The sequence below is a fragment of the Otolemur garnettii genome, unplaced genomic scaffold (genome assembly GCF_000181295.1).
Source record: "Otolemur garnettii isolate 467f Iridium unplaced genomic scaffold, OtoGar3 scaffold00198, whole genome shotgun sequence".
In the NCBI taxonomy this organism is placed as follows: domain Eukaryota; kingdom Metazoa; phylum Chordata; class Mammalia; order Primates; family Galagidae; genus Otolemur; species Otolemur garnettii.
In genome coordinates, this window is record NW_003852593.1 from 311736 (window position 1) to 322933 (window position 11198).

General features: G+C 50.8%; 1 protein-coding gene across 1 annotated transcript in view; it reads right to left on the bottom strand.

Annotated features, from left to right (window-relative positions):
• Nucleotides 1-11198, bottom strand: part of GAK (cyclin G associated kinase) — a 61949-nt gene that overhangs the window by 40485 nt on the left and 10266 nt on the right. The window contains exons 2-5 of the mRNA XM_023507700.1: nucleotides 10072-10133; nucleotides 8585-8644; nucleotides 7655-7769; nucleotides 2992-3134 (exon numbers count right to left, since the gene is read on the bottom strand). Of these exons, the coding sequence (XP_023363468.1) occupies nucleotides 2992-3134; nucleotides 7655-7769; nucleotides 8585-8644; nucleotides 10072-10133 (380 nt within the window). The remainder of the gene's footprint in view (nucleotides 1-2991; nucleotides 3135-7654; nucleotides 7770-8584; nucleotides 8645-10071; nucleotides 10134-11198) is intronic.

Below are 11198 nucleotides of genomic sequence, written 5' to 3' on the forward strand. Positions count from 1 at the left end.
AGAGGAAATGTAAACTAACCCATCCACAAGACCGGATGAGGGTGAAGAGCCTGCCAGGGTGAGAACAGAGCTGGCCATGCTCACACTCTCCAGCCCAGGGCACCTGCCTCACACACAGCTGAGCGAGGCTGTTCCCAGGGTGCAGAGGGGCCCAGCTCGCTGGGAACTGGCAAGTAGAATGGACGCACACAGCACAACTGCACACCAGATGACAAAGTAGGTGCATGCCCTCAACAGACACTCTGGGAGGTGGGGGCCTCACCGAAGACCCATGACTTAAAATGCTAAGCAAAGGAAGACAGACATAAAAGAGTGTGTGGAGGGCGGCATCTGTGGCTCAAAGGAGTAGGGCACTGGCTCCATATACCGGAGGTGGTGGGTTCAAACCCAGCCCCAGCCAAAAACTGCAAAGAAAAAAAAAGCGTGTGGTGTACAATTCTACTCACACACCATCCTAAAGCAGAAAAGAAAGACTGCATTGAAGGGTGTGGACCTCACAGCAGTAAGAACACCACTATGAAAGTGAGGAAGGCACCACACCGTGTGAGGGGCACCCCCAGCTGCCTGGAATCTGCAGTCACCACTGGCGCATCACAGCCACCTCCTAGTGGCAAAACAAGCAATGTCAAACCCAGGTCAAGCTCAGACACTGATTCTTTATTAATTTCATCCTTTTTTTAACTTTCCTTAAAATATAAACAAGGACGGGTGCAGTGGCTCACACCTGTAGTCCCAACACACTGGGAGGCCGAAAGAGGAGGGTCACTTGAGCCCAAGAGTCTGAGGTTGCTGTGAGCTATGATGCTACAGCACTTTACCCAGGGGAGAAAGTGAGACTGTCTCAAAACCAAAAAAAGGGTCATAATGATGTAAGAAAATCTACCACTGAGGAGGACCCACCTAAAGCAAAGCAGAGGACCTGCCCCATCACCCAGAACCCCCCATCTCTCCACATCAGAATGGGGCCTTGGCATGTCAGTTTCTGGAATACAGGCAGACTTTGAACCTCAAAAACCTTCCCACTTAAAAGCAACTAGGACAGTTGAATAGAATAATTAAAAAAAACATAAAAAGGAAAACACAGAGGAAGGAACTGAAGGAAGGAGCGAGAAGGGAGAGAGGGAACAAGAGGAAAGGATCCTGACATCACCCCAAGGTGGGTGTCTGTGGCCACCTGTGAAAGGGGTACCATCAAGGGAAGGGTCATGTCCTCTAAGGCTTCTCTACTGGGACATCTGTCTAACAGGCCACCCTTAAACACTGGCTTTCTAGGCCTCTTCAAGTTCAAGGGACAAATGAAAAGGTCACACTCACCATGAGTTCAAAATCTATATGAAGATGCCTTCCCTCTGAGGTCACTTTCTGGTGAAAGGCAGAGTGGAAGCCTCTCCCTGCCCTCCCACCAGAGAAGCACAAGGGAGTTTTGGGCCTACTGGGGGACACACTTAAGAGGACAGAGCATGGCCCAGCACCATGTGGGGCTGCACCTGGGCCCACACGTCAGATGCTCACTTGAGGGCATAGAGTGTTGAGCAGGGCCTAACTGCAATTCTGACTGTCCCCCAGGTCATCCAGGCAGCCTCAGGAGAGACAGTGGTGGATGCTCTGGGTGTGTGGCATCTGGGTAGGGAAAGAGACGCCCAATCGCAAATCATACAAAGTCACCTCCATGTGGACGAGACCCCCTAACCCGGGAAAGGCCAACCTTAGTACCTTAAGAGGCACCATGGAGCAGGATCTGAGAGGCTCCTACTCTTCGAGAAACACTGTGGGGCCGGAGCCTCTCCCCAGGCACAGGGGAAGCTGTGCCAAACCAGTGCCTCCCATAAGCTGGTGGTGGTACATTCTCGGCTGACGGGTCCAAGGGAGACACACAGTGGAAGCCAGACCAGGCTGGGCAGACAAGAGACTCAGGGCACTCTGCTACTTTGCTGGGGGAGTACACAAGAAGTCCACTGACGTCCCAGAACATGTACACAAGGAGCTAAAAGGCAAAGGCTCCAAAATGCTCCACAGCATGCCCAGTGCAGCGAGAGGAGGGCACCGCGGCCCTGCAGGTTGCAAGATGTGGGTGATTCTCATGAATCTTCACTTTTGTTAAAAGACACAATGGAGATAAGACAATAAAAACTAGGCCATAGAGCTGGAGAGGCAACTACAGCATGAAACTCAGAAAGGGTCACAGATACAGAAGGAGTGCCATGAACCACTCCCATGAGCCCACAGAGGGGGAGACAGCAAAATGAAGGGGCTGACTGCAGCAGGTGCTGACTGCCACACATGACACTTGGCTTCATAACCAGGAAACACAGTGTGGCAAGTGAGGCCCACAGTGCTGGCAGATGCCAGAGTGCCTTCAAAGTAGGATGGCAGAGCAGGCAACAGGCTCATGCAACACCCCAGGAGCTGCACCTCAGAGAAGAGTCAGAGTGAGAGACTGCGGACAGGGAATCCACCCTGAACAGGAAACTGGACTGGGGGGCAGGGGCAGTAAAGGAGCTCCCACCAGCATCAGCAGATAAAAAGCACCCCCATCCTCCCAGTTCCAAGAGGCCAAACCAGGGAGCACAGTGGGTCCAGAACCACCCTGAGGGCAATGGCAGGGCACAAGTGTCCCCAAAGGGCAGGATGCTCCATGAGTGAGAGCCAAGGGGCTCCCTGAACACCCTGGTCCTGACGGGAACCACAGAGCCCACACCCGCATGAGAACTAGGAGCCCAGAATAAGGCCCAGGCAGAGCCAGGAGGAGGCCTGGAGCCACAGGCATGGGCGGCTCCTAGCAGGGGGCCTCTATATCAGCACAGTTCCATGAAAGAGGGGTTGGGGGGAGAATTCTCTCCAGGGTGTGAAGGGGAAGCTTCTGAAAAGTTCGTTCCCTTCTCAAACTTCCTGGGTGCAATCCTCACAAAGCCTCGTGTGCTCATAAGCACTGAGCCTAACATGGCCACACAGGTGGACGCAGCCGGCAGGCGTGCACGGCGGAGCGGGTACCTTGAGGTCTCTGTGAATGATGGGCGGCTTTTGCCTGTGCATGTGCTGCACTGCTCTGCACGTCTGGTAAAAGATCTTCAGAACCGCATCACACGACAGAGGACCTTTAGATTCACTTTTCTTTAAAAATTCCACCAGCTGCCCTAAAAGAGACAATTACATTCACATCACCATGGAGCTATGGAGGTGGTGTCCTGCCTGCCCACAGCATGGTTCCTGGCCAAGAGATGCTGCCACCTCTCCTGAGCTGTGTGGGCTGTGCGCCCAGCCTACTCCCAGAGCCACTCCAGGCCTCTCCTTCAGCCAGGCACTCCCAGTGCCCAGAGGCAGAGGCAGTAGGCCATAGCCTCAGGACAGCGTTGGATAGGCAGGTGGGTCACAGGCCCAGGGAGCTCTGTGCAGAGGAATAGCTACAGAGCTCACAACAGCCCACAAAGAAATGAATGCAAATATGTCCATTCTCCAGACTTCTCTAATGAAATGCTAACTGGGGATTTACCCTTTGGCCATACATGTGGAACCATACATGCAACCCTGAGAACGTAGGCTGTGTGACCAATGTATGGTGCACGACCTGGGCCCTGCACGTGCCTTCGGCCTGAACCTAGACCAAGGAAACCAAGGATGTCGGGCCAGGTGCCTGCCTGGCCAGCTCTGCCAAGCACAGGGCTATGCCCTCAACTGACCTATCATCTCCACAGATGCTCAGACTCAACCTACCCTAGCCTTGCCCCCAGTGTGGCATCCTCTGCCCCATCTTCTCATCCCACAGAGAAGCCCATGACCTTCTGCTTGGCACACTCCATGCCCCAACAACCAGCTCCCACCCAATACCAGAGCCAAGGCTCTTGCGAACACCCAAGACCCCCTACTCTCTGGATAACCTCCTCTCCCTGAGCTCCCCTCTGGCCACAATGGCCCCTCCCTGCTCCTGCCTCAGAACTTTTGTACTTGTGGCTTCCATAGTGGGCACAGCCTCCTACGCTCACCTCCCAATTCTACTGCCCTTCCTATATGTGCACCCCCTTCTCCCTGGTGTTGAGGACACAGCTAGTGACCCTAAAGGGGCAGCTACACCTGAGAAGTCTCTATATCCTAGTGCCCGCATGCAGCCAAGCCAGAGGACAGGCTTCAACAAAGGTGGTCAGCTCTAGGTTTCAACTGCCCATCAGGGCAGCTTCAGTAACTTCACCACCTTTGCAACTGTTATGATGGCATAGGCAATGTACACGTGAGCAGGTCTGGTGTCACCCCTGTTCAGAGCTAAGCCTCACTGCAACTTGCATAGCTGGTTGCCACCTATGGCTCACGTACCCATGGCACAGCCCATGCAGATTCCCTTGCCTGCCACAGACTCTCCACCTGGTGCCCCTGTGAGTCCAGACCTGCATCCACTGTCCTCCCAAACCCCCATCCTGCCCTGGTTATTGACCTCTGATGCTCTGAACCTCTCAGCCCCCAACCATATCCTCAGAGAAATAGGGGGCCCTGGGAGAAATGGGGAGGAGGAATGAGGGTATACCTGGGGGAAGGAAAAGGGGTACCCCCAGGGGAGAGAAACGGGGGGCCCTCAGGGAGAAAAGAGTGCTCAAGAGGAGATAAACAGGCCCAGCTAAGGCAGGGTCCAACCCCAGAGGCAACAACAGAGCTGACAAGTGACCTCAACACATTCAGGTATGGGACCAGACCTGGCAGGGGACCAGAAAGACCTGGCAGGACAGAGCAATGTCGGCGTTAACTGGCTCAGGTTCAGTGGCTCATCTCAGTGACAAATAAAAGAGGTTTTTTAAACATAAAATCTCTGCAGGTGGCACAGATGTGGACAGCTGCTTCCCTCTTCTTTCCCCTCAGAGGGAGGTGGGGACCTGCCCAGCAGAAGGCATCTGCAGCACATATCTGGAGCCTTGTGTCTGCTGCCCACAAGGGCACAAGGCCCTCCCACGTCTCAGGCCAGCCTGAGTGCCATGGCTTTGACATCCACAGCTGTACCCAGCATCCCACTGGCCAGTCCCATGTGCACCCAGACAGGCAATCCCTAGCAGTTCTCTGTACAGCCACTATTATTTACCTCGGGAATCCCAACTATGGACAAGCGGCACACCATGGGGCACTAGGCTGTGTGTGTGTGGGAGGAGCCGCCCCTCCACCACCACCCTGTGTCCCGTTTCCATCACTCCCTTAATCCACCCTGGGAAAGAGCCGGATATTGATCAGCTGCAGTTCTCACCATGACCCGACTCAAACTGTCTAAAACAAAAATCTGGGGAGACAATAGACATGGAACCCTTGTCACTAGCAATCAGAGGAATAGGTTGGACGGACAGAAGCCTTGTCAGGCCCAGGGCCCCAAGTGTGCTGGGGAGGGAGGTGCCCCTCAGAGTCCCAAACTCAGGCTCTGACCCAACCATGTCCAGCACCTCTCTCACCAAGGGGCAGCTGGCACATACTCCAGACATGCTGTACTTCCACCCCCTCTGGAAAGAGTCCCCAACAAGAGGCCGCGGAGCCACTCTCAGTGCACTAATGAAAACCACCTAGCCTCAGACAGACAAGGTCCACCTACCACCATGGAGAGATACCTAAGACAGTACATTTCTTTTTAAAAGCAAATACATATACTCAGTATAATAAAATCCCATTGTATAAGCATCCATACCACTTTGTATTGTTCGGTTTTTTCAAAAAGCATGCATCCTTTTACAATGAAAAATAATAATAATGAACATCCAAGAAGTGGGAGACTCCATGGCATCCAGAACAAGAAGAAGGAGCACCATCAGCATCTTCCCAGCTCTGCGACAGGCCCCAGATGGCCATGGCCACCCAGAGAGAAAAAGTGTCACAAAAAAACAAGACTCCAGACATACTACAAGCAACTTCAACTAGAAGCCCTGCTCTGGTCCCAGTCGGAAACGATTAAGCCAAAACCACTTCAGGGACAAGGAGAAACATCTGAACAAAGGTGTGACACATCCTTCACGTGACATGTCAGTCACATCACGAGGGTTTTCTCAGGTGCAAAATGGGCTACAGTCATAACAGAAATGGCCCTGTCCCCACCCTGCATGGGAACTAAGGACATTCTCGCCCTGACACCTGCACCTTCTGTCCAAGTGGCTCAGCAGGACCCAGGGAGATCAAGCAGCTATGGGGGCAGCACACGGTGTCCACTGTGTTTTCAGGTTTAAAACTTAAGAACGAAAGTGGAACACAAGAGTATCCACGCAAGTGTCAATCCGAGGGTTAAGGCCACCTCCACCCCCAGATGACACATCCTGACACCCAGGACCAACCCTAAGATGACACCAAGGCGGCCACTGAGGAGTCACAGGGCCTGGGCTGGCCATCACAGAGGACCAGGCTGGGGCCAGGAGGCAGCAACTCACCCTCACTTGGGGCTGCAAGGGAGGATAACAAAAGAGTCTGCACCCCATATTTCGCCTTCTGTCTAGGCAATAGGATGCCTGAACATGGGGACGCTCTCCTCTCCCTTTCAGCACAAGGACCCCTCTTCATTCTCTCAGCCCAGGGTCCTCCTCCTCCTCTCAATATGGGGCACCCCCCTCATGGCGAGGCCCCCTCCTCTCAACATGGGGATATCCCTCAGCACAGGGACTCCCCCCCACTTCCTTTCAGAACAGGGACCCTGCACTTTCTCTCTGCACACACACAATACCCCAGACTCTCCCCTCAGCCTCCCTCCATCCACTCTCCTCTGCCCTCTCCGGGCTCTGGCCCTTGCTCCATTGTCTTCTGTCTGCTCACAGGTTCTGAATGGTTTATCGCTGGCCCTCTAGGGTCTCACTAGTGTCTCATGCAAGGCCTGGTTTGAGGCCAGCAGCCCATGTGGAGCCACTCTCCCACTCGGCCTCTGCCCTCCCTCACTGCTCCTTCCCCAGCCCCCCTTGCAGATCAAAGGGACATGCAGCACTGGCTCCTTGCTGTCTCCGCCCTCCCTCACTGCTCCTTCCCCAGCCCCCCTTGCAGGTCCCAGGAACATGCAGCACTGGCTCCTTGCTGGCACTTCCCTCCCAGTTAGGCCAGGGCAGCTGCCAGGCCTTCATCTTAGAAGTCACTCCTTGTTTGCCCAGGAAGCTGTTCCCTGGCCATCTGACAGCTGGGCTTAGCTGGTCAGCCTTGGCGCAAGGCTGGTGTGGTGGGCAAATTAGGCTTCAGGACACTGGGCCCTGCCATGGGCAGTTAGTGTAGTCAGCATGTGGACCACTCTGCCCTGCCGTGAACCAGTCTGAAGCGCTTCCCAAACTTATGCCCTGCCCTTTCCTGCCAACAGGTCAGTCTTTCTGTGGTCATCTTGGGCTAGACCCCCATGAGCTCCAACAATCCACACTACTGCCTCTCCTCTGCTTATCGGGACCTCCCCGCCTACTGACTATACATAGCTTCAGACTGCCCTGGTGGACCAGGCCCACAATGATGGTCACTAGCACCCTCTGCTCTCATGCAGCACCTGTGCAGTTGCAGACCAGGAGGTGGAGGGGCCAGCACCAGGCCCTGGTGGGGAATAGCCACGTGTCTCCCACATGGGGGAGCTCCATAGGATACCAGCCAGTTCTTTTCACTATAATCACCTTAAGAGCAGATGGTCAGAACGCTGGACGGTTGTCTGAACATGTCAGGTAGCAGTGACCCTACAGGACGTTACCTTTGCAGAGCTCTGTGAGTAGGAGGAACTCAGCCTGCCCTGTGTCCGACTCTTCTTTTCCTATTGATGCTGCCGAACAAAACTGGACAATGTTGGGGTGGCCAGAAAGTTTTTTCTGCAGGTGTCTTGTTAAAGGAGAATGACCATAACCATATCCATAATTCTGTGCATTTCCAAATAAATATGTCTGACATTCAGAGATTAAAGTCATGATACTCTAGTTGTATCACCTCATAATTTTAGCACAGCAGAGCAAAAAGAGAGATGAGCAGGGAGAGGACCACAAGAAAGGCAAGAAGATGAATGTAGAGGAGTGGCGGGGTGGTGGGGGTGGGTGGGTGGGGGAGGCTATGCAGACAGGCATGCTGGCCCCTCACACCTGACTGCAGCGTCCATCCTGTACAGGGGGAACAGGTGGAGAGCCCTCAGGGCTATGCAGCAGGGAGGCTGTGAGGAGCAGGTGGCCTACAGGCTCACAGTGTGGACTTAGCTAGAAGAGAAGCAGACTACCAAAAGTGAGGGCTCCACACTGAGGGAGGATGTGGGGCAGTGGCAGCAAGCAAAGGCCCACATCCTCTGTCAGGATGGGGCCCTGGGCAACATGAGCAGCAGTGGCTGGCAGCAGCTCTCAGTCAGGTCTTCAGAGGGTGGCAGAGGTAGGGGCTCTCCTGTGCTAACTAGCCCGTCCCTGCCATCAAAACCTCTTGTGTAGAAATGACAACCCATTCCTAATGCTCCTGAATCTTTACTGTTAACCTGGGAGTTAAGAACAAGGAAGCACTCCTTTGTACTAGGAATTGATTATTTGGTAAAACCAAAAGGCCACTGTAACACATCAAACAGAACAGCAGTGATAGCCACCTGGCAGCTGGCACAGGTCTGTGCCTGCCTAGGTGACATGTCAGCTCCTGGTTCCTGGGAAAAGGATACCATGAAACAAACTTCCTGAATGATGGCTCTGTTCTTTTCCTCTTCGTTGGACAACAGCCTCTATATCAAGAAATAGCACACAAAAAAGATTAAAGATAATTTACTTCTCTGCTTCACATAATACCTTATCTGAGACAAAAACACATAACAGAACAAATGCAGTGCATCTAAGAGAGACTAACCTGATTACCTGATCTGTGCAAAAACTATACAGGAGGTTAGAAACCCCTGAAAGAGCTTTATGATCCAAGAACACAAGAAAAAGCACTTAAAAATTTGTACCCTCCTAACAATTTGAATTTTTTTGTTTTAAAAAAAAGAAAAAGCAAGGCTCGGCACCTGTAGCTCAGTGGCTAGGGTACCAGTAGCTCAGAGGCCAGGGCGCCAGCCACAGACATTGGAACTGGAGGGCTCGAATCCAACCTGGGCCTGCTAAACAACAATGACAACTACAACTAAAAACAGCCAGGCATTGTGGTGGGTGCCTATAGGTAGACCCAGCTACTTGGGAGGCTCTAAGCCCAAGGGTTTGAGGTTGCTGTGAGCTGTGACACCACAGCACTCCCAGGGTGACATAGTGAGATTCTGTCTCAAAAAAGAAAAAAAAAAAGGAGTTTTTCAAATACTCCAGAGAAAAACAAAACAAACGAAAGTGAGTGAAGACAGACATGGCAGAGACATGAGTACACGCTGCAGACCACCAAAGCCAGGCCTACAAAACTCACTTTTTTTTTTTTGGAGACAGAATCTCACTATATTGCTCTCAGTAGAGTACCATGGTGGCACAGCTCATAGCAACCTCCAACTCTTAGGCTTAAATGATTCTCTTGCCTCAGCTTCCCAAATAGCTGGGACTACAGATGCCTGCCGCAATGCCTGGCTATTTTTTTGTTGCAGTTGTCATTGTTTAGCTGGCCCGGGCCGGGTTTGAACCCACCACCCTTGGTGCATGTGACTGGTGCCATAACCACTGTGCTATGGGCACCAACAGCTGGGCCTTGTATGTGTCTCAAGACAAAATCAAAACCATTCCCCCCAGCACACAGTATAGACAAGACCCCAGCCTCCATCCTGCCACAATACAACCTATGTTTTCAGATATGTGTGGACATGTTTTATGTGCAGGGCTCTCAAACTCCTTGTATTTGTGGAACCCCTATTTTTAACACATGCAGGGCAAGATGCCATGTAGGACCACACTGTGAGGTCACCCTCACTCCTCTTTCCAATGTAGCCCAGTGCCCGGGGAGGGGGGGGGTAGGCGGGTCCCCAAGGTGATGACCATGGCTTCGACCATTTGCTCTGATAACATAGCATCTGAGACTGCTGATGGCCTCACCATCAGAAGAAACAAAAAGGACAAATATACACAAACTGCAAAAAAGAAACTAAATAATAGGAATGCATCTCTTAAAACACTGTCCCTCAGAGATTTCCTTTAAAACAAACCAAAAACCCACATAAAATGTTGACTCACTCTTTATTACCTTTAACGCATATTCTCTGCCACTTCCCAGATCTTGAGCTTCATATACAAATGCAAACCCTCCTGGAAATGAAAAATAACACTCTTCAGTTCAGTGCAATGATTTTATTTAGCATATCAAGCTAAATAAAATACCTTTACTAAATAAAATACAAACTAAACTTGTGGCTATGGCCAGAAATTTGTTTTCCAGAAAAAATAACAGCCCAATTTATTTACCACTGCATTTCACCTGGTCTGCTTCAGAGAAAGGAAGGAAATAAACCTAATAACAGAGATTAATGAAAAAGGAGAAAATGGAGAAAATTAAGAAAATCAAAAGCATTCTCTGAAAACAAATAAATGAAACAGACAGATTCTAGGTAAATTGTTAAAAAAAAAAAAGAATGATTGATAAAGAGGACAAATTAACAAAAGCTAGAATAAGAAACTGGATCTCTAACACCCCCAAAAGATTAACATCACTCATGAATACAGACCAGAGTTTTTAATAAATTTGTAATTCTAATAAAATAAAATAAAATAAAATATTGGCAAATCAAACCTAGTAACATATAAAGAATAATACACCATGCCAAGCAGAGATGGCTTAACATCTGAAAATCGGTCTAATTCTTTTTGGGTTTGATTTGCTTACTTTTTTTTTGAGACAGAATCTCACTCTGTCCCCTACATAGAGAGCTGTGGTGTCACACCTCTCAGCAACCTCAATTCTTGGGTTCAAGAGATCCTGCGGCTTCAGCCTCCTGAGTAGCTGGGACTACAGTCATTCAACACAACCTCCGAATAATTTTTCTATTTTTAGTAGAGGTGGGATCTCACTCTTGCTCAGGCTGGTCTCAAGCCCCTGAGCTCAAGGGATCCACCCACCTCGGCCTCCCAGACACTGGGACTACAGCATGAGCCACAGCACCCGGCAGAAATAAGTAAAAATATCTTAATTTGCAGACGGCTATGTAGAAAACATAGTGAAATCTATAAAAAAAAAGCTACTGTGGTAACTAATAAATGAATGCAGAAGGATTATAGAATATTAAGAACAATATATCAAAATCAAATGTTTCTACATATCCTAGGTTCAGTGGAGATTTCTTAGATATAAGCAGAAACAGTAAACGGACTTCATCA